We start from the raw sequence: 23,301 nt of genomic DNA on the forward strand, positions 1-23,301 counted from the left end.
CTCTAGTCTGGGCGACAGAGTGAGACTCCAACTAAAAAAAAAAAAAAAAAAACTGTTATGTTTGTGTGGAACCCTATCTCAGAAGTTTGTGAAGTCCATTACACTAGGGATTGATTGTCTTTGGGTCCTATGTCTTATAGGTCCTTGACTGGCACCGACTGATCTCCCTCACCTGGGCCTGTATGGCCAGGCAAACTACTTCTCTTGGAGAACAGAAAAGGATGACTGCTTCTTTGTTGCGTAAACTGACTACAGCTTCCAATAGAGGGAGCCTTGAGGAGTTATCCTATGTTGGATCCAATAAATATGTGCAGGAACCAGAGTGCAGGATGAATCTTGTTCAGTGCCTCCGTGAGAAGCAGAGATCCACTCCTATGGATCAAGAGGCCTTGGAGCTAGAAAATATCATCAGTTCCCTCCTGGATATGGGTTTCAGTGATGCTCATATTAATGAATTGCTCAGTGTACAACCAGGTGCTAACCTTCAACAGATGGTGGACATCATTTCAGAATTTATACTCTTGGGTCTGAATCCAGAGCCTGTGTATGTGGCCTTGAAGAAAAATCCCCAGTTATTGAAAATGTCTGTAATGCAAATGAAGAAGCGCTCCCGTTATCTGCGAAAGCTTGGGCTTGAAGAAGGTACAAGAAGATGCAGATTTTATGTAGTGTGAAAGGAGCTAGAGTTGGGGGAAAGCCTAAGGTGAGGTGGATTAGGGAAAGTTTCTGAAGAAAAGTTAGTGTTCCGAGAGAGGAATGTGTGATTTGACTTGGAGGTGAGGAAGAAGAATTTGTAGAATATATTGTGGGCGGGAAGTGAGAAGAGTTAAGACTGGAAGAGAGAATTGTGTGCCAGGACTGAGATTCTTGTCTGGTTTGTTCACAGGGAGGGTCTCTAGGTCTCTGGTACCTAGAACAGTGGGCACATGGTATGTGTGCTCAGTAGATTGATGTTGATATGTGATGTTAGTAAATATGCATATATGTAACCTTTGATGTTTAAATCACCTTGATGTTGTCTTAGTACTTTTTCTCTGTATGATGTTAAAACCAACAATATCATCCCTTGTAAAGATTTAGATTCTAGCTAAGTGTTTTGATTTACTGTGGAACCTGAGATCTTGCCAGGTTCCTGAGAAACTGGTGGAGTGACCTCCTACCCCTCAACTATGTTCATACTGCAAGGATCCTTGAAATGTGAAATTCTTTGCTTTCTTTCTTTCTTTTTTTTTTTTTTTGAGCCAGGGTCTCGCTCTGTCATCCAGGCTGGAGTGCAGTGGCACAGTCATGGCCACTGCAGCCTCGACCTGCTGGGCTCAGGTGATCCTTTCACCTCAGCCTTCCAAGTAGGTGGAACCACAGGCATGTGCCACCACGCCCAGCTAATTTTTTTGATTTATTATAGAGACGAGGTCTCGCCAAATTGTCCACACTAGTCTCGAACCCTGTGGGCTCAGGTAGTCCTCTTGCTTCTGCCTCTCAAGGTGCTGGGATTACAGGCATAAGCCACTGTTCCCAGCCCCTTAGCTTTCTATAGGGGCCTTCTAGAGGAGAGTGTTGGGAGGCCATGATGGTTTCCAAGAACTCCTACCCTGAGGAGTTCCACCGTTATTCATTTTCATTATTGACTCTTCCTAGTAACTTTATTTTTTGTGGTCGGAGGAAAGGCTTAGGACCCACTATTTCACAGGATGTCCATAAGCCTCCTCTAGAAGATAAGCAAAAAATAGTCTTGTATATTTCTCCTAACAGATTACTGCTTACAGTGCAATCTAAAAGGCTAAACTTAATATGTTATGTGTCATGATTATTAATCAGCAAACTTAGCACAGACTTCAGAGATGAAGATAAAGCCTAAATTTCTGAAATGACTTCTCACACATTAAGACAATGAGTAATTTGGATGTTAGGGTAATTTTAATCAACAGTTCAAGCAGTTTTAAGTTTCTAATTACTAAATTTTGTTCAGCTATTCCTAGGAGGACCACATACCTCAGTGTGCCTGGAATCATTTCAGTTTATACCTGTTAAAAGAGTTATTAATAGGGCCTCTTGGCTGGGCACAGTGGCTCAAGCCTGTAATCCCAGCATTTTGGGAGGCTGAGGTGAGAGGATTGCATGAGCCCATGGGTTCGAAAACAGCCAGGGCAACTTGGTGAGACCTCATCTCTACAATAAATCAAAAAATTAGCTGGGCGTGGTAGTGTGCACCTGTAGTTCTGGCTACTTGGAAGGGTGAGGCAGAAGGATCACCTGAGTCCAGCAGATTGACACTGGGGTGGCCGTGAGCATGCTACTGCACTCCAGCCTAGACAACGAAGTAAGCCTCCAACTAAAAAACAAAACAAAACAAAAAGCAGGCACTGGTTCGAGACCAGCATGGGCAATTTGGCAAGACCTCGTCTCTACAATATTACCACTATTATTATTATTATTACTATTATTACTTTTGAGTCGGAGTTTCACTCTGTCGACCAGGCTGGAGTGCAGTGGTATGCTCACAGCCACCGCAGCCTTGACCTGCTGGGCTCAGGCGATCCTTCCACCTAAGCCTTCCAAGTAGCTGGAACTACAGGCACATGCCACCATTCTCAGCTAATTTTTTGATTTATTGTAGAGACGATGTCTCACCAAGTTGCCCAGGCTGGTCTCGAACCCCTGGACTCAGGCAATCCTCTTGCTTTAGCTTCCCAAAGTGCTGGGATTACAGGCTTTAGCCACTGTGCCTGGCCGTTATTACCATTATTATTACGGAATTCCTTTTCATTGAGTTCAGACTGTCAGGTCTTGAGAATGTTGGCTGTGAATATTTCAATAACTTACAGAGGGAAACATCAACCCAAAGCCCCAACATGGGGGAAGCTACTCTCCCATATTACTGTCTGATCTTCCCAGTAAATGCTTGGGAAATTATTTTCTAGTTGAGGGCAAGAGGAGACCTAGAATACAATGTTGGTACCTTCTAGATGGGAAGCCAGAAAAAAAGCAGGAATAGGGAGCGAAGGCTTGTGAGTCTGAAAAGTGTTGGGGAGTCAGTGGGGGAGATGTATCACTTCCATGGCAATGAAATTGACACTTGCTCTATGGAAGGAGAGGATCCTTGTTTGTTTTCTAACTGTAGGCTTGGCTTAAATAGAGTGCTGCTAGCCCCTGGGATTTCTGAAGTATCCTGAGATTATGTGCTTGTCTTTTTTGAATGTTCTGCAGGGAAACTGAAGAGGGTGTTTCAGTGCTGCCCTGAAATTTTCACTATGCATCAACAGAACATTGAGGACATTGTCAGGGTCCTCAAGGAGAAGTGCCTTTTCACGGTACAGCAAGTCACGGAGATTTTGCACAGATGCCCCTCTGTTCTTCATGAGAATCCAGATGAATTGGAATACAAATTCCAGGTGAGAATGACTAATAGAGTGATTAGGGTAGTAATGGCAAGTTTTTCAAATGTGGTAAGGGTTAATTATAGACATAAGAAGCCTCAGATATCTCACATTTGAGTGGATGAGGTGAAAGGCTTAGGTTTTAGAATTTCTTTGCACACACCAGCCAAAGAGAATTCGGTTTTGGTTCTTTTACTTCTTCACTATAGATCAAATCTATTCTGCAATTTTTCTGTTATTAATAATGAATAACCCAGTCCTATTCTTAGAGTTCCATTAGGTTACACTATTTGAAATAGCTAATTTTAAAATAACTAAAGTCTTCCTATCTTTAAAATCTATTTTGTATATTGATTTTGAAAATGTAATTGTGAGAGTGGTTCTAATTTTTTAGTAACAATTATGACAACCTAGGTCAAATTTCTAGATGTTTTCTGAATTTTTTGCCTATTATTTCTGTACTCATAGTTTTTCTTCCCTCTGTCTAAAGAAACATATAATTTCTCCCTCCAGCCCCTTTATTTCCTGCTACAGTTTTCTCAATATGAATTTGAAAATGCTTTGAAAATTGATAACTATCCTACAAATGTTAGTATCATAGGGTGGTTATTCTGCCATTGTTGATTAGGGCAATTCCTTTTGAATGATTTTGGACAATTAAGTTTATTATGGATTGAGGAATGATAAGTTGCAAGATTCTGTACCTGGGATTTCTAAACATGTTTGTGTCTTTCAGTATGCATATTTTAGGATGGGAATTAAGCATCCAGACATGGTAAGGAGTGAGTTCTTGAAGTACTCATTAACCAAGATTAAGCAGAGACACATTTACCTGGAGCGCCTAGGACGGTACCAAACCCCTGATAAGAAGGGGCAGACACAGATCCCTAACCCATTACTCAAGGACATCCTCAGAATTTCAGAAGCTGAGTTCTTGGCCAGGACAGCCTGTTCTTCTGTTGAGGAGTTTGAGGTTTTTAAGAAGCTCTTGGCTCGGGAAGAGGAAGAAGAGTCTGAGAGTGGCATGTCTGATGATGAAAGGACAGATCTGGATGAGGACCAGGAGGAGGCTGAGGAGGAAGAGCAGCTGTGATGGAAGGACTGGCATGAAAGGGCCCAGAGATATCAAGGAACATTTTCATTCTCTTAAAACTTTGGTGACCTTCATGTGAATTTTCTCAAGTTATTTTTTATTCTTTTTTTTGAGGTGGAGTCTCACTCCGTTGCCTAGGCTGGAGTGCAGTGGCAGGCTCATGGCCACCCCAATGTTGACCTGCTGGGCTCAGGTGATCCTTCCGCCTCAGCCTTCCAAGTAACTGGAACTACAGGTGTGCACTAACACACCCAGCTAATTTTTTTATTTGTTGTAGAGATGAGGTCTCACCAAGTTGCCCAGGCTGTTCTCGATCCCACAGGCTCAGGCAATCCCTTCACCTCAGCCTCCCAAAGTGCTGAGATTACAGACTTGAGCCTGGCCTATTTTTTTTAAATTCTAAAACTGGTCTTTTGATTTTAAAAGTATTATTATAAATCATCTGAGAAGCAGGCAGATCAAACCAAATAGGAAATGCATTAATTTGATCCGTGTTGGGTATCTTTGGGAAAGACCCTGTTCTGTCCTAAATAAAATACTTTGAACTATTAAAATCAAGGAGATTCAATACATGAAAATTTGTTTTGTTTTTTTTTAAATATGTTGGTGATAACTTCATGACAATGTGCAGGATGAAGTTCCTTCTTGTTCAGAAACAACTTTATATTTCCTTCTAGTGATAAAAATAAAATTATTAGAAGACTGTGAGGTTTTAGTACATCATGGCACTTTATTTTATAAAAACAAGTAGCAGGTTTTCCACAAAAATACTTGTGTTTTTAATCCAGAAGTATCTTGTTGTTTCATAATTGGATTTGGTGTATAGCAGAGTAAAAGGAAGTTCATCAGTGATGTATGGTTTAATTTTGCACAGCTTCTTAAGGCCAGCAAAACATTGGGGCAGTTTTCACTCTTTGTGAAGAACAGGCCCTTCCTGTTTGGGGGAGTTGGCTTTTCTGTCAGCTCCTGACCAGTGCTCACTTCTAGGCCTAATGTCTCTTGCCCTGTGGTCTGTAGTATCAGAGTGTGCTGGCCTGGAGTGGGCTGGGGAGCGATCCTGTAGGGTTGTCTCTCCTGCTCTGGTTACAGATGGGCTTTGAGAATCAGAGCACAGGGTCATGGAGAGGCTGAACTAGAGCCAGGGTCACAGGGAGCTCTCCATGATGCCCAAGGTGGTGGATGCCACCTTAGGAAACCCAGTGAGTATGAGGAGTGATTTGAAGTGTTGGGAATAAGATATAGGAATTTGCTGTAAGCTGGGTTGATCTCTGAGGTAGAGGCTCGGATGGCATGAATTCTAAGAGGGTTCTAGTGGATTGGTGCATCCTAGAATGTTCTAGGTAGCCCTTTCTCAGGGGGAGCTAACATAGGATTGATGCAGAAAGCATTTTTGGAGATGGGACCAAAATTCAGATCTCCTTGGTAGCATTCTAGGATCTAGTGAGTAGAGGTGAGGGAAGCTGTAAAACAACCTACAGTGCACAGGATTGGCTCACACAAGAGAAAATTAACCAGCCCAGAATGTTAGCGTTGAGAAACTGACCTCAGACCTGGCCCAGTAAAATAATGTGACTGTCTATTCTTGACAAGTTCAGATTGTAAATGACTTACAATAATTGTATGAAAAATAAATATCTGATTTTTCAGTAGGGCTTCTTTTCCTCTTCATTAGAATTCCCTTGGTAGATCTAAGTTATATTTTATTGTGGGGATTCGGCACTGAAGTGTAGATGACTTTGCTTTCTCTAGCAGGCTCACAATAGAGTGTGACTACAAAGAAAAAGACTTTTTTTTTTTGCAAAAGAAAAGCAATAGCCCAGTGACTCCTTCCACTTCAGACACTGGTAGCAGTGGTTTGCCAGTAGGAGGAGTTCCCGCCAAGGGAAGGTGCAGGTGAGCTGATATCCTGGTGGGGCCCTTGCCTACTGGGCTCTCTAGGGGAGAGCAGCAGATGAAGCAAAGAATTCCTCCTTTGCACCTGGCAGCCCACATGCAATGGGGGAAAGGGAGAATTTGTTTTTACTGTCTTGGCCATTTCACTCTGTGCCAGTGTTAATTTACTCTTCTATTTTCTGGCATCATGACTGCCACCTTCCCTGGATCCTAAGATGTTGATCTTGTGCCCAGTCAGAGGACTAAGTAGAATCCTAAATCTGTGCTTGATTAGATGGTCAGTCCCTCTACATTTTGGTTAACAAATGAGTAACTCAACAACTCATGATTACTGCTTTCATTTTGACACAGAAATAAATCTTTAAGCCTCTGACAATTTTCTGATTCCATTATTACCAATTTCCCTGGGTGAACTTGGGAGTATTTTCAAGGAAGACATTAGAGTTTTTCAAAGGGGCCATGTGAGAACAGCTGTGGTGGTTCCTTTGGAGTGTTTCAAGAATACACTGTAATCCTTAGCACTAGGAAGTTTTTTACTAGATATTTAATCTGTAAAACATCAAAATGGGTTAATTGTATGACAGCACAACACCAAGCTTAGGCTTCAGTAGACCATTCCTTGTTGACACAAAGGATTCTAAGCTAACACCTGGAACACGTTAGCATTTGCCACATGGCTGAGGGGCTTGAAGTCCTAGTAGGAAGTAGAAGGTTTCATAGTAGAAAGTTTCACCTACTTTTCCAGTGATATCACTTGATTCACCATCTGCTAGTATGCTGTAGCTTACATGGGTGAACAGTAATGGGTCCCAGTGCTGCGGGAAGTCAGCAGTATGTGTCTGTGTACGTGGTTTTCTCTCAGGTCACCCAGTGTTCAAGACCCTTCACTGAGCTCCACCTTCTGCTCTCAGAGGGCTCTCTGGAGACTGGGGAGTGTTTCTGGAGTACAGTTGAGACTTCTTGAAATGACTGATCCTCCTTTCTGAAAATGACAAATTGCATAATACACAGACATATGCACACAACATTTTAATAAAAATTAAAAGCCTAAAAATACTCTAACTCTTCAAAAAACATTTTTATAAAAGATGAAAGGAAGGAAGCCCTCTTTGTGGTTGGAATGTTCACTCTGGGCAAAGTCAGAGGGAGGCACAGCAGGGCGCTTGTTTTCCAGTTAGGTCAGCTATTGTAAGACAACAGGAGGAGGTGGGATTGGCTTCTTTGGTTGTAACATTTGCAGGGAGAAGATGGAACTGCTTAGGAGTGTGCTAGAAAGTAGATGTTGTAAGGTGATACAGTATTTTGCTTATGAAGATGGGGATGTCTAACATTGTGTTTACTACCTGATACCCTAAAACAGTATTCCTTGTGTCAGACTAAGAAGAACCTTAAACATTATCTGGTCCACCCCAAGGGTCCGTTGCCATTGCATTGAGACTTGTAAGTGGCCCTTGTTGCTTCATGACTGTGTGCCTTGGCCTTCCAAGTAGGGGTGTGGATGGCTTTTTTTCCAAGAATATTCAAGGGTCTCTGGTTACTTGTCATCCAGGAGATAGCTTCCTCTGCATGAGGCCGAAGCCCAGGTGGTCTCAGACCAGGGGTTTGCCAACTATGGCCCACCTGTTTTTGTAAATACATTTTTATTGGAACATAACCTTACTCACTTGATTATATACCTGCACTATACAGCAAAGCTGAGTAGTTGCCACAAGGATCTCAGTTCTGCAAAGCCAAAAATACTGTCTGACTCTTTACAGAGAAGGTCTACCACCCCTGCTGTAGACTAAAAGTGTCTAAACTCCACATTAATTAACATTTCCTCTTTCAAAGTGTACTAGTCCATGTGATGGATGTTAGCCTGCAGAGCGAACAGCATAGTCTAGAGGAGCAGAGCAGAGCGAGGCAGTGCCTGGAAGTTGGCTTTTCTTTCAGTATCACTTCATCTCTGCTCCCTGACTCCGTTTTGGAAGCAGTCTGTCTGTAGCAGTTCCTTCTCAATTTGTTAGGTTTCAAAGGGGGAGTTTTTTCTCAGGCATTGGAATCTGAGAATGGGTTTCTGAATACTGCAGAAGTGTGACTGACTGACAGCCTTGCTGACCTCGGGTAATGGTGGGCTGTCATCTTTCATCCACAGAAGCACAGATCGTGCCTTTAGAAGCCACAACCTGAGTTAGATTACAGGCTGCTTAATGCATCACAGGACTCATGGTGACTGGTCCCAGAAGAATCTCCCAGGGTGGGCTGGTGCATGCACAGGCCTGGCCGACTGTCTTCCAGAGGCCCAAGGAGAGAGGTCACAGAGGGGACTCCAGCCAGGACCTTGTCTCTCAGGGTGTCCTTTTCAATCCAATTTTTAGATCTCATCTTCCTGGGTTTTAGAAACTCTTGAGGTTGGTGAAGTGTAACAAGAATGTCCTAAATCCTTTGAAGAAAAAACAAAGCAAGGCATAAGGAGAATGATAGTCATACTCACTCCTCTTTAAACCAGCTGCTTCCTGTTTCTCTTAGTGGTCCTCAGGGGTCTCTTCCCCAAGAGGACCTGACGTTCTTACAACATCAGGATTCTAACATGGCAATGGATGTGGGGATGGCAGGCTTGTTGAGGAAGGCTAACTACCTCCCCCATCTTTAAGAACATTTGGGCTTAGCATTGCAACTTTTAAATGTGAAATCCACAGACTGCTCCTCTTCCCTGCCCTCCTCCATTCATGATGACCCTGGATCTTTTCTCTGAGGACATGGGCTGTGTCTAATTGCTCTGGATGGAAACAAATTCTCATGTTGTTCTTGGGTGAGTGTCTGGGTGGGTATGTTTCTGTTTCCTGTTTTGTGTTTTCTCTATTGTTTCAAGAATAGATGTTCTATAAGCCGATATTTGATGATTTTTTTATAGAAGTGGATTTGCTGAGCAAGTTTTTAAAAGATATGTTAATAGTTCAGGTGACTGACTGCTGCATAATTATTTCAAACTCAAATTATGTTTATGAATTCTTAATCCTAGTATCGTCATGTACTGCATAGCAATGTTTTGGTCAACAATGGACCACATATATGATAGTAGTCCACGATGGACATGAAAAATTCCTATTGCCTTGTGACACTGTAGCTGCTGTAACAGAATTACTCATATGATTGTGGTAATGCTGGTGCAAACAGACTTACTACACTGCCAGTCATATAAAAGTATAAAATACAATTATATAAGTATATAATACTCGATAATGATAATATACAACTATGTTACAGGTTTACATATTTATTATGTTGTACTTTTTATTGTCATTTTAGAGTGTACTCCTCATACTTATAAAAAACAGTTAACTATAAAACAGCCTCAGGCTGGTCCTTCAGGTATTACAGAAGAAGGCATTGTTATCATGAGAGATAACTGCTCCATGTGTGTTATTTCACTTGAAAACCTTCTAGTGGGACAAGATGTGGAGTGGAAGACAGTGATATTGATAACCTGACTCTGTGTATGCCTAGGCTAATGTGTGTGCTTGCGTCTGAGTTTTTAACAAAAAAGTTTAAAAAGTAAACAAAAAAAAATTTAAATAGCACAACGTATATAGAATAAGGATATAGGGCAAGGACATATTTTTGTACAGCTGTAGAATGTGTTTGTATCTTAAGATAAGTGCTATTACAAAAGAGTCAAAAGTTGTTTTTTGTTTTCTTGTTTTTTGAGTCAAAGTCTCTCTGTCAACCAAGCTGGAGTGCAGTGGCACGATCACAGCTCACCGTAGCCTCGACCTGCTGGGAGCAGGTGATCCTTCCACCTCAACCTTCCGAGTAGCTGGAGCTACAAGTGTGTGCCATCACACACAGCTAATTTTTTGATTTATCGCGGTCTTGCCAAGTTGCCCAGGCTGGTCTTGAACCCCTGGGCTCAGGCAATTCTCTCACCTCTGCCTCCCAAAGTGCTGTGATTACTGTTGTGAGCCACTGTGCCCAACCAAAAAGTTTTACAAAATTAAAAAGTTTATAAACTTAAAAAGTTACAGCAAGCTAAGATTAATTATTGCAGAAATAATTTTTTAAAAGATTAATTTTAAAGATAGATTTAGTATAGTCTAGCTATCCAGTGTTTATGTGGTATACAGTGATGTCCTAGGCCTTCACATTCACTCACCACTCGCTGACTCACCCTGAGCAACTTCCAGTTCTGCAAGCTCCATTCTTAGTAAGTGCCCTAGACAAGCATACCATTTAAAAAACCTTTTATACCATATTTTGACTGTACCTTTTCTGTGTTTAGATATGTTTGGATACACAAGTACTTACCATTGTGTTATAATTGCTAACAGTACTCAGCACAGTAACATGCTATATAGGTTTATAGCTTAGGAGCAATTGACCATACCATATAGCCTAGGTGTGTAGTGGACTATACTATCTAGGTTTGTATCGTCAGTACAATCTATGATATTTGCACAACGATGAAATCACCTAATGACACATTTCTCCAAACTTGTCCCCATTTTAAGCAATGCATGACTGTAGTAAATTGCTTGCAAACCTTGGAGTGTGCATTTTGTGTGTGTGTCTTTGGAGGGTGAGATGGGAGGGGAAAGTGATGCCTTTGAATCAACAGAAACTGAATACTTTCAGTTGCTCTCTTTTATGGAGAGGTTTCTCACATTTGAAACAGAGCAGATGCACACGCTCTCATATGGCCAACTCTGAGAGCTCAAGTTCCTGACACCATGGAGCTCTAGCCTTGGCCTTTCCTTCCCTGGTTGGTGTGGACATTGTTCCTTTAGTGTGAGCTTAGATCTGAAAAGATCCTTTTTGTTTTGTTTTGTTTTTGAGTTGGAGTCTCACTCTGTCGCCCAGGTTTGAGTGCAGTGGCATGCTCACGGCCACCGCAGCTTCGACCTGCGCGGCTCAGGTAATCCTTCCGCGTCAGCCTTCCAAGTAGCTGTAACTACAGGCATGTGATCCTTTGGTTTTAAAGGTCTATGTATGACATTTCTCCTTTGTTTTCTTAGTCATATAAGAACATATAGACCTGTTTTTGAGTAGCTTGTTACCTGAGGGTGCCTCACTGTCATCTCCTGCAATACCAGGAAGATAGACCATTCAGGCTCCTTTGAGGAGCAGGAATAGTACACAGAACTAAGCCAGCCAGAAATTCATCTTTCATTGTTAGTTGCATGTTGATAGGAAATTTCATTTGGTGTGAAACTGACTACAGGCTATAGATGCATTTCTATTTTATGACCCAATATTTTCTAAACTACTGTGAAGAATACCGGTGTTATTTGAGATTTAGCAGTTTATGTGTGAGAAAGTGGGAGTAGGGTTGGGGGTTCAGTTGCCAAAAGAGTTTGGGAAATGCTGGATTAAACAGAAATAGAATTATAAAGTTTCTTTCATTTCAGGATTTATGAATGCTTAGGAGTCTAGTGTCCATTGTGAATCTCCTAGTAAGAGAAAGCCTTTAGGAGTTTCTAAATGTCATGTGATCAAGGTCCCTGCTCCATTGAGTCTGGGAGGGATTCTCTTGGATCCCTTCTGGCATCCCCAGAATTCCTCAGCATCCCAAGCTCTCCCACTGCCTGTGGCCCCACCTCCCTCCAGATGCCAGTTGGTCTTCCAGCCTCTTTTAGTGCTCACCTTCCTTCCCCTTTCTCTCACTGCAGCTGATCAGGGGTTTCTTGGCTGCATTTCCCTTGAGATTAGGATTTGCCCCCGCCCCCAGGGAACTTCATTTCTACAATGAAGATGTATTTGTCAGTGCTAGACCAGGTTTATGACTATCCCCCTTGGGGAACTGTGAAACATTTCTGGCCTAGGAATTTGTAACACAGCAGCACATGACTGAACTTTCTTTAGCAGCGCCTAATGAGGAGGCAGCAGTGCTCTGAGAGCTCAGGGCTGGGTGGTTGCCTTTCCTGCTTCCCAGCAGCTCTGTGATTGGTAGTCGGGGAGTGGAAGGGACGTACCTTAAGATTTCTCCAGTGTTTGACTCTTACTTTGTTTCCTGAAATAATTAGAGAAAAGTGGCTTAATGAAAAAGAGACTTGTGTACTTTGAATCCTACAGCTACTTTAGTCCAGGATGCCTTCTGAGATCCTGTCTTTAGCTCACATACATCCCAGCATGGGGGACACCATTAGTACAGACACTGATGGAAGATTAGCATTTTAGTGTGTGTGCACCCACCTGGCTTCTTGAGGCAGTAGTAGTGGAACAAAAAGGATAGTATCCTAGTTGGAGAGAGAGACAGAGTGTGTGTGTGTGTGTGTGTGTGTGTGTGTGTGTGTGTGTGTGTGTGTGTGAGAGAGAGAGAGAGAGAGAAAGGAGAAAGAGAGAGGTGAAAAGGAGAAAGCTGTGGCCTTGCAGATATATATGGCTTATTCATTGGTCTGTAAAGACTATGACTGAGGTTTGGACTCTCTTATTTTGAAGGCATATAATGATCTCAGGCACCATTTTCAGTAAACTCCAAATAGGAATAATTCTCATGACTGCCTTGAACCCTTTGGGGATATAACCTGGGTGTGAACAAATTAAAGGTAAGTAGAGATTTACTATATTTGCTGTTAAATACTTGGGTCCGTCAGTAACACTCTGTGCTTCCCAGCTGTAGCACCATGTTCTGTGTGAACAAGCAAAACTAGAGTGACCACCCAGCACCCAGCATGCCCAGCTATACCCATCTATGTGTGCTCACATGCACATATATGGACACACAGTTTCTTAGCAGAACATGGCTGCCACAGGGGCAGTGTATCTGGGCAAACAGAAAGCCTGGCTCAGCCTGCAGACCTGTGGCATCTCATAGCACTCAGTCCCCAGGGCCACCCTTGCCCCATTACCCTGCGAACTACATGCAGGACACAGCATGGGCCTTCTCCCCCAGATGGCACCTGTTTGGGGTTTTCTTGAGGCTTGTGCTTTCACAGCTCTCTTTGAAGCAGATGTCTTGGTGAACTTTGTAGACTCTTTTATACCTGTTGTCACAAGAAAGCTTTGTAAAACCAGACAATGAGGCAGAATGTTGCCCAACTGCTTAACTATGTGAACCCACAGGTAAACATAAAAGTGTTTGAGGGAAAAGTCTCTATTTTCTTAATAAGACGTTACCTCCTATTGATACATTAAGATGTCTAACATAAAGATCATGTGATTTTTAAAAAATTACTGGAGTATATAGTAATATACAAAAAATATACTCATTTTAGTGTGCATTTTGATGAACACTGACAAAGTCATAGGATATTAAAAGATTAAATGTGAAATTTCAAAGACATGTCTTTGCTAGAGGAAGGCCACTTGGGAAGGTATGACCTCACTTTTATCTGTTTTATTGGTATTTTATACAGAAGTTTTAGAAGTCTTGGGAATGCAGACTTTAGATGTGGGCATTGTGGAAATGATTTCAAGCTCTGCCTCTTTGATTTATTAACCAGGCTATTTCAAGGCAGTCTCTTAAACTTTTAAGCCTCAGTTTTGAGTCAAATGGAAATTATTCATACTGTCTGTCTCACAAGTTTGTAGATAGTAATGAATGGGAAAGTGGTTTGATTCCTGTTAAAGCTCTCAAATGTCAAAGCTGTTTAAAATGGAAATCTGAGGTGTTCAATGGGCAAAACTTCAACTTATATGCTAAGTCTAGTGTATCCTTTAGGATTCAAAACCTGTGGTAAGACTTCTAGCAATGAGGAAGTAATAGGAATAGGATCCAGAATTAATCTCCCAGTGTGAACAACCAGTGAATTGGACATGTACAGGAAGTAACTATTTTCAGATGTTAGAAAACAGACAGCACAAGACTGTGATCCCTGAAAGAAGAAAAACAGATGAAATGAGCTCTGTGATCAACCTGGAATTCAGCCTAGAGCAGTTTGTGAACAGCATTGCAGAGAGCGGGGATCCAAGCAGTGGTCACAATGAATTAAGGAATCAGAGATTGAAGTTGGGAAGGCAGAGCAGCTAGAATTTGCGGGACAGAGTTCTGGAGAAGAGAGAGCTATACAGAGGAAAAGCTCCAGAAATCTGTGTCTCCTTGAGCCTGTGAATAAAGATTAAGCTGTGCATACATAAGATGAAACCCCATGTGGCTGGGCAAAGAAGAGCTATTGAGGAATTGAACAATTCCCATAGCCAGAGTAGAGAGAGTGTATTTAAAGCTGACCATTCCATAGAAACACCAGGAAGGCCATGCCATAGAAGTGGGGCAAAGTTAACCTCAGAATAAAAGCATCTTAAAACAAGCCTCATAGGACAAACTATACTCAAATTACAGCCTTGCAGAAAGAAAATAGTTATTGAAAAGAAAACAAAAAATTCAGCATTCAGTAACATATAATTTATCATGTCTAACATTCAATGAAAATTGTAAGATGTTCAAGAATCATATGAATTAAAAAATGACCCATAACCTGGAGGAAAATAATTGGATAGAAAAAGACTCAAATAAGAGCAATGACAGAAATAACAGACAGGGAGCTTAAAATATCTCTTATAAATTTGCTCCATATGTTCACTGATCTAAGGAAAACATAAACAATGAAGAAAGAAATGGAAGATCTAAGAAAGAACTAAATGGAACTTCTAGAATGATAAAACAGTATCTGAAATGAAAATTTTACTGAATAGGATTAATGGTAGATGCTGCAGAAGAAAAGATCAGTGACCTTGAATGCATAGCAATGGAATCTATCAAAAATGAGCAGAGAGAAAAAAGGTTGAAAATTTTGGGAAGAGTGGCAGTGACCTGTGGGACAATATCAGTCTAACACATGCATAACTGGAGACCTAGAAGGGGAAGAAAGAAATGGAGGGACATTAAAAAAAAAAAAAAAAAAAGAAATAATGGCAGCTGGGTGCGGTGGCTCAACCCTAATCACAGCACTTTGGGAGGCTGAGGTGAGAGGACTGCCTAAGCCCATGGGCTTGAGAGCAGCCTGGGCAACTTGACAAGACCTCATCTCTACAATAAATCAAAAAGTAGCCAGGCGTGGTAGTGCATGCCTGTAGTTCCAGCTGCTTGGAAGGCTGAGGCGGAAGGATCACCTGATCCCAGCAGGTCGACACTGGGGTGGCTGTGAGCACGCCACTGCACTCCAGTCTGGGTATAGAGTGAGACTCCAAGAAGAAAGAAAAAAAGAGAGGGGAAGGGGAAAGGGGAGGGGAGGGGGGTAGGGAGAGAGAGAGGCAAAAATTTTCCAAATTTGACAAAACGAAAATCCCAGAAATACAAAAAGTTTAGCAAAATTCCAGAGAATAAAAACACAGCCATACCAAAGCACATCACAAATTGTTCAAAACCAGCAGGAAAAACAGAAAAGCAGCCACCAGGGGCAGGAGGACACATTACATGCAGTGGAACACAGATAAGAATTCAGCCTTCTCGTCTGAGACTAGCTTATGCAAGCCATCCACAAAGCAATAACAACTTTTAAAATGTGGAAAGAAAAAAACCCACAACTGTCAACCAAGAATTCTATATTCAGCAAATATATCTTTCAAAAACGAAGGTGTAATAAAAACCTTTTCAGACAAAAGCAGAGTGAATTTGTCATCTGCAGACCTGTGCTATAAGAAATTTTACAGTAACTTCTTATGACAAAGGGAAATGATACCAGATGGAACCCTAGATTTACATAAAGGAATAAAAAGTGCTGGAGATGGCAGATGTGTAAGTAAATAGAAGAGACTTTTTACTTTCAACACCTAAAAAAGGAGAATTGTCAGCTGGACTCACACCTGTAATCCCAGCACTTTGGGAGGTGGAGGCGAGAGGATTGCCTGAGATCCACAGGTTTGAGACTAACCTAGGTAACATGGCGAGACTTCATTTCTACAATAAATAAAAAATTGGCCAGATGTGATGGTGCATGCCTGTAGTTCCAGCTACTTGAAAGGCTGAGGCGGAAGGATCACCTGAACCCAACAGGTTGAGGCTGCAGTGGCCATAAGCATGCCACTGCACCCCAGCCTGGGTGATAAAGTGAGATTTCTACTGAAGGAAAAAAAAGGGCGGGGAGAGAGGGAATTGTCTGTTGGAGTAAAAGCAATGTTGTACATTTCATAGCATATGTGGAAGTAAAAAGTCTGACAACGATAATTCAAAGGATGGGAGGGGGAAAGTGGAAGCATGATGTTGTAAGAGGCTGCCATTATACTGAAGTTATATAATAATAATTAAATTTATATTGTGATAACTTGAAGATATATATGGTAAATCCTAGAGCACCACTAGAATATACACCAAAGAAGTATAACCAATAAGCCAATGATAGAGGTAAAATGGAATCCTAAAAAATAATTAATGCAAAATTAGTCAGGAAAAGAGAAAAAGTAACAAAAAGATGGTAAAAATAGAAAACAAATAGTAATATGGTAGATTTAAATCCAACCACATCAACCATTATGTTAAATGTAATGTAAATGGTTTAAACATTCCAATAACAGAGACTGTCAAACTGGATATAAAGCAAGACCCAACTATATATTAAATACAAGAAAATCACCTTAAATATGTAGATAGAGTAAAAGGGAAAGGATAGAACCCCTTTGGTAAGTGAAGGGGCTCCTTGTTAGATACTTGGTGGGGCATCTAATACACATGTGCCTGGTAGTCACCAGCTGGTATTGGTATAACTAGCACAGCTTAAGGTGGTGAATACTGTGGAAATGGACTGCCATGGCACAGCATCAAAATTTAATGGTCTGTGAAGGCAGCTTCTCAAGTCCCAATACAGATCAGTATCTCATGTGTGTTCCTGCTATGCCTGGCTTCATGTCCAGGCTCCCAATACAGCTTTCTATCCTTCAGTCTCCACAGAACATCCAGAGTGGTCTTTAAAAATGTAATCAGGGCAATCCCCTTGGGTCCCCTCCCACTGTAGGAGCTTTTCTGTCCTCTCAATAAATCCTGCTTTCTCAAAAAAAAAAAAAGAAAAAAGTCACACCTCTATTCAGAACTCTTCAGTAGCTCCCCATTTCTTGGTGGACAAGCTCCAGAGTCCTTCTAAGGCTCTCCAAGGCCCCGAGGGACTCCCTGTCCCTTAACCCTCCTGCCACTTTCCACCTGATTCACTCAGCTCCAGCCCTGCTGGCCTCTTTGCTGTTCCCCAGACATACCAGACACACTACCGACTCAGGGCTTTGGTAACTGATCCTCTGACTGTCTGTAATGTTCTTCCCTCAATGAACCTCACCTCCTCCATATCTGTTCAGTGTTACCCTTTCTGTGAGGCTTACTCTGGCCACTTTGTCTGTTGCTGTGCCAGCCTCTCCTACTCATCTGGCCCTCCTAGTCTCACCTAGTCACGTCTTCCTTTTTTTCTTTGCACTTACCACCTGATAAACATGACATAACACACTTAACGCTTTCTGTTTATTGTCTATCCTTTCACCTAGGATGTAAGGATCCTAAGGGCAGGACTTTGGTCTGTTCTCTTCAGAGATGTGTGCTGAGTATCTACAACAGTGCCTGGCACACCGTAAGTGCTCAGTAAGTTATTTGTTGACTAAATTGATTGTAAATGTGACCTACAGAGTTACAGAATGTTACCAAGAAAAGTTCTAAGAGATGAGCTAGGCAACTCTCCCTTCAAAGTCTGATTTACAGATGGGGATCCTGAAGCGTGAGTGATTTGTCCAGGACCACATCATGAGTTAATGGCAGAACTGGGAATGAAGTTCTCACATACTGTGTGCTTTTCCAAGGGGCTCTAAGAGAACAGAAGAGAGGAAGGTCATGTCCAGGTGGCCCTGCCATCCATTGGGGGCAGGGCTGATATTGCTCCAGGGTGTGGGAAAGGAAGACCTGAGGGCTTGGGATTCTAGGGGCCTGGGTCCTTCTTAGCCGCTGCTCCTGAGCTGAGCCATGGACTTAGGCAAGTTATTCAGTATTTCTGTCTTAGTTGCCTAATTCGTCACATGGAGGGAACTGGTGGTCAAAGCAAGTCCTTTCTGTGACTGTGACCACCATCCCTCTTCAGGGTTAGGTGGGTGACTTTGAGAAAGCACTTTGAAGAGTCAAGAACACTCTGACAGTGTGGTAAGGCTGAGGACAGAAACCAACTTACACGTGGTGACAGATGCCTCCTTCCCAGACGGGAAAGGACTTTGTCTCCGAGACCAGCCGAGTGCAGGGGCGGGGCACCTTTTTACAGGCTGTGGCACAAAGCAGATGGGTGGTGGCTTACAAGGAGGTTCGATGTTGAGGGCATTCTCTTCCTGCCCCCTCATGAGAGACCCCAGCCTGAGGGGGACCCCAACTGCTTGTTTGGGTTTGGGGTTCCTTAAGGCTAGAGTGGCCTCAGAATTGTAGAATGGGCAGGGGAGAGCTTCCGTCTGCCCCTCTTTGGTGCTCAGGCCCAAAGTGGTGTTCTTAAGGAGACTGTGTTCCTTCTCCCACCATCACCCAGGCCTCTGAGTCAGAGATAGCCCCTGCACCCACGCCTTGTTGTGCTGTGGCTGTGCTCAGATCCCTCATGCTCGGGAAGCACCCTTCCTCCTGGGGCTTTGGGCGGCAGCGCAGCCCCCAGGGCTCACATCAGCTCTGAGGCTCCTGCCCACCAGCCTCCCAGCTTGGGCATTCGGAAGTCTCGGGCTCCTGTCCTGGCACCTTATTTGGAGGTCAAAGTGGAAAACCCACCTGTGGCCCAACAGTCTTAGGCTGAGCCACAAGCTCTTGTAACAGGTGCCTTGAAATCAGGCCTCAACTGGGGTGGTAAGCCCTGACTTACCGAGCTCGCAGCGTCTGCCTTTGAAACCTGGCCCACAGTCACAGCTGTGGGTGTCAGCATCCAGTACACAGGTGCCTCCGTTCTGACAGGGGTTTTCCGAACAGTTCTTGGGGGCGTCTGAAAACAGATCTTGAGAGGTTAGTCACTGGGACCCCAGGGGCAGGCCCGCTTCATGGACATGTTGCTGTCTCTTCCTTGATAACCTGACCCAGGATGCAGGGTGGCCAAGCACTCCTCAGTGACATGCTGTAGTAGGCTCCCAAATGCCTCTGAGTTCTAGAGGGTGGCCCCCGTACAGGTGTTTAGAGAGAGTAGAGGTGAGAAGACAGGTCTCAGTGTGCTTGGCCTTGACCTCATTACTGGAAGGAAGGAAGGAAATAAGGAAGGGAGGGAAAAAGGAAGAGGGCTGGGAAAAAGGAAGAGGGCTGGGAAATAGGGAGAGGGGAAGGAGGGAGAGAAGAAGAAAGGGCAGAGGAAGGATCAAGCTGGGCCTTCAATGCTGAGCCTCCATTGGTCTACCATCCCCTCCCTGCTCCCACTTTTTCTTGAGTTTGCCCTTGCAGAGCGTTTCTTCTGGTTGGAACCTGAGGCCCCTCCTGTCATCCAGTGGAGAAGGGCCTCTTCTCCACTGTCCAGCCCCAGGCAGCCCTCTGTGCAGAGCTGCTGCCTGTTTTCAGGACTGCTGTTTGCTTCATCTCCCTGGCCTCACTTTGGCCACGAGAGGTGGTTGGTCAGCATTGCCACCAGGGAGAAGCCTGCTTGCCTTCTCCCTTAGGGTTCACTCTTGCCCTTTTTTGTTTTTTTAACGTTGGCAAGGTACCTGTTATTTTGATTTTTAACTTAAAACCCATTAAAAAACACAAAAGAAAAAATATCTAAGCCTTGCTCTAACAATACAAAAAAAGAAGAAAGCAAAAGAAAAAAACACAAAAGAGCAAGAATTGTGCCCACCCCGCCATGTCTAATACTGAGGAAGGCCCAGTCTCCCCCACACCATCCAATCCAACACCCGCTCCCTGTCTGATGCCCCTCCTCATCTTACTCTTCACAGAGTCTTCCCTGTATGCTGTCCCTTAAGTGCATTGGGCCCTGGCAGACCTCAGTGTCCCTGCCACTGTCCCTCCTTCCTCACTGATCTATTTTACCTTTTCTCCTTTCGCCCCTCTTGTCCCCTGGGACTTTCCTTATCTTTTTGTTTTTCCTGATGTACTTAAAATGAGCTGTGACTTTTAAAAAACCATTTGTTGCAAAAAGTTTCAAACCTACAAGATGTAGAGTCCTAAGAGCCCTGTGCACTCAGTTTCAACAACAATCAGAATTTGTCAATCGTTTCTTTTTTTTTTTTTCTGTCACCCTCTTTTACTCTTGATGAAGAATTTCAAAGCAGTTCACAGTATTTCACCTATAAACATGTCAGCAGGTATCTAATACTTTACATAACCACAATGCTATTATTACAGATTAGCTGTAGTCTCTCAATATCATAAGAAATCCCAGGTCATGTTCGAATTTCCCTGATCATCTTAAAAATGTCATTTACAACTGATCTAATCTAATTAGGGCTCATAAGCGTCTACATATTGCCTTTGTGATATATCTCATCTCTTTATTTATTTGTTTTCTTGAGTCGGGGTTTCACTCTGTCACCCCAGCTGGAGTGCAGGGGCATGATCGCAGCTCACTGCAGCCTTGACCTCCTGGGTTCAGGCAGTCTTTTTGTATCAGCTTCCCACATAGCTAGGAATACAGGTATGTGCCACCATGGCCAGCTAATTTTTTTTTTTTTTTGTAGAGACGAGGTCTCACTATGTTACCCAGGCTGGTCTTGCACTCCTAGGGCTCCAGTGATCCTCTCATCTTGGCATCCCAAAGTGCTGGGATTACAGGCGTGAACCACCAACCCTGTATGTGTCTTGTTTTTTTTCAATCTCCCTCTTTATTTATTGAAAAAAACAAGTTCATTTGTCCTATAGAGTTCCTTTCCTGGATTTGAATTACAGCTTACTTGTGTCATTAACTTGTTCCCCACCCCCATGTTTCCTGTAAACTCCCTCTCATTGGAGAGAGGAGCTTAATAGGATTCAGGTTCAGATGGCCTTTGCAGGGCTGCTTCATGGGGATGCTCATACATCTTACAGCTACACCAGGAGGTGTGTGATGTGTCCGAGTCACACTTGAGTGACATGAGGACTGACTGCTGGTTCAGCATTAGTAGCTTGATTAATCTAGAATAAAGCACCATGGGCCTTGCACCTGATAGCTTGAGCAGCCATTGAGATCCCTGACCTGAGATTCATCTACTCGCAGGACTGTGTCTGACCCTGTCTGACACTGCTCCCTTCACCAGCTGGAGAGTGGCCTGTGAAGAGACTCTCCCTCATCCACCTCATGGTCACCCTGAGCCTTAGTTCATACAGGCAAGGTAGGAAAATTGTTCAATCCTATTCCTTTATTTGTATGCCTGTAGACAGAGTCCGTCTCCTAGCAAGCTCTAAAGTTGACCAACTTGTTTTTTATTTTTAAACATAATGATGAATGCATAGATTTTTATATATTTGATGGTTTCAGTCCATTGCTGTAATTCATTTTCATGAGGCTTGAGTTACTCCATCTTTGGCCAGCGAGAGACCTTCAGGTTGGCTCCATGCCCTCAGGACACAGTCCCTGTTGTTTTGAAAGATTGCTTGTTTTTTTGCACAATATGCCCGGGGCTTATTGGAATCAGCCATTTCTCCAAAGATCTCTGGTTCCCTTGGTGAGAATGAGATCCAGAGCCCACAGTCTGGATGCTCATGGTGCTCACTGTTACCGCGTGTCACTGCTTCAGGCTTTTTCAGTGAATAGAACTAGGAAATTAGATGTTTAAAAAATAAAAATAAACCAATTATGAGTTTGTACCACTATTTCCAGTTCAAATTAACAGAATTAAATAAAAAAACAAACAAGACAATGTCTGTGATTTTATATTTTTATTTCTTTACACTAAAAATCTTGGTGGCATTAGCATAATTATTTTCTTCATCCTACTATATACATGTATTAGTTTTAAAACAGTAATACCAGTATTACTGCTAACATTAAGGTCACTGAGTGTAACTTAAAATTTCTTGGCAATGCTTTATCCTTAGAGTATATCCCACTAGGGGTAAATAGTCAGGCTGCTGTTATTAAAATCACTTGAAGTGATACTTTTTTCTTGTGTGGTTATGCCATCAACATGATAAATAGGTTTATTTATTTCAATTTGTTTTCAAGTTTTAGGTGTTGCCTTTTTTTGTTGTTTGTAAAAACATTTTTTGGTTCTAAAGTCAAAACTATAAAATGAGGTACTTTCAGAGAAGTCTAGCCTCTATCTCCATTCCCTTTACGCTGTTCTTTCCTTTTCCATTTAGTTAACCATTTTACTAGTTTTATTTCTTTTTAAATATATGATAAAAATTCGTATGTCATTTCTCCATTTTCCTACACAAGAGAAAACATACTGAACACACTGTTCTGCACACTACTTTTAAAAACTAGCTTTATTGAAATATAATTCATGACATAAAATTAGCCCAATTAACATATACAGTTTATTGGTTTTAAGCATATTCACAGATATGTGCAGCCATAGCCACAATTTTGGAACATTTTCCTCTATTACCTCAGAAAGAAACCTCATACCCTTTAGCTGTCGATCCCATCCCTCCAGCCCATCCACCCCCCCAGTCCTAAGCAACCACTAATGTACTTTCTGTCACTACAGATTTCCCTATTCTAGATTTTCATATGAATGGGATCATATTGCACATAGTCCTTTGTGTCTTGCTCCTTTCACTTAGTATAGTTTTTTCAAGTTTCACTCATGTTGTAGCATGTAGAAGAACTTCATTATTTCAATGGTTGAGTAATTTTCTAAAACATGATATACCATATTTTGTTTATCCTTTTATCAGTTGATCTACATTTTGTCTGTATCTATTTTTTGGCTATTATGTTTTGCTGCTATGAATATTTGTGTAGAGGACCTTATGTGGACACATTCTCATTTCTCTTGGGCATATGCCTAGAAGTAAATTATGCTGGATCATATGGCAACTTTTGGTTTAATCCTCTGAAGAACTGCCAGGCTGTTTTTTCCACCCCCAAAGCAGCTGTGACACTTACATTCTCACCAGCAATGTATGAGAGTTCTGATTTCTCCACATCCTCACCAATGTTAATTATTATCTTTTTGATTCCAGCCATC

At 42.3% G+C, this 23,301-nt stretch overlaps 2 protein-coding genes across 2 annotated transcripts in view; one reads left to right on the forward strand and one right to left on the reverse strand.

The window, feature by feature from the left end:
• Positions 1–4,627, forward strand: part of MTERF4 (mitochondrial transcription termination factor 4) — a 6,149-nt gene extending 1,522 nt beyond the window's left edge. Inside the window, exons 2-4 of the mRNA XM_008049855.2 lie at positions 141–642; positions 3,208–3,392; positions 4,114–4,627. Of these exons, the coding sequence (XP_008048046.1) occupies positions 141–642; positions 3,208–3,392; positions 4,114–4,470 (1,044 nt within the window). The 3' untranslated portion in view covers positions 4,471–4,627. The remainder of the gene's footprint in view (positions 1–140; positions 643–3,207; positions 3,393–4,113) is intronic.
• A 3,843-nt stretch (positions 4,628–8,470) lies between these two features.
• The window catches only part of SNED1 (sushi, nidogen and EGF like domains 1), a 52,518-nt gene continuing 37,687 nt past the window's right edge, over positions 8,471–23,301 (reverse strand). Inside the window, exons 22-26 of the mRNA XM_008049856.2 lie at positions 19,074–19,190; positions 18,411–18,498; positions 13,239–13,322; positions 12,312–12,349; positions 8,471–8,785 (exon numbers count right to left, since the gene is read on the reverse strand). Coding sequence (XP_008048047.1) covers positions 12,313–12,349; positions 13,239–13,322; positions 18,411–18,498; positions 19,074–19,190 — 326 coding nt within the window. The 3' untranslated portion in view covers positions 8,471–8,785; position 12,312. The remainder of the gene's footprint in view (positions 8,786–12,311; positions 12,350–13,238; positions 13,323–18,410; positions 18,499–19,073; positions 19,191–23,301) is intronic.

The sequence above is a fragment of the Carlito syrichta genome, unplaced genomic scaffold, assembly GCF_000164805.1.
Source record: "Carlito syrichta isolate Samal-C Ts95f unplaced genomic scaffold, Tarsius_syrichta-2.0.1 Scaffold138451, whole genome shotgun sequence".
In the NCBI taxonomy this organism is placed as follows: domain Eukaryota; kingdom Metazoa; phylum Chordata; class Mammalia; order Primates; family Tarsiidae; genus Carlito; species Carlito syrichta.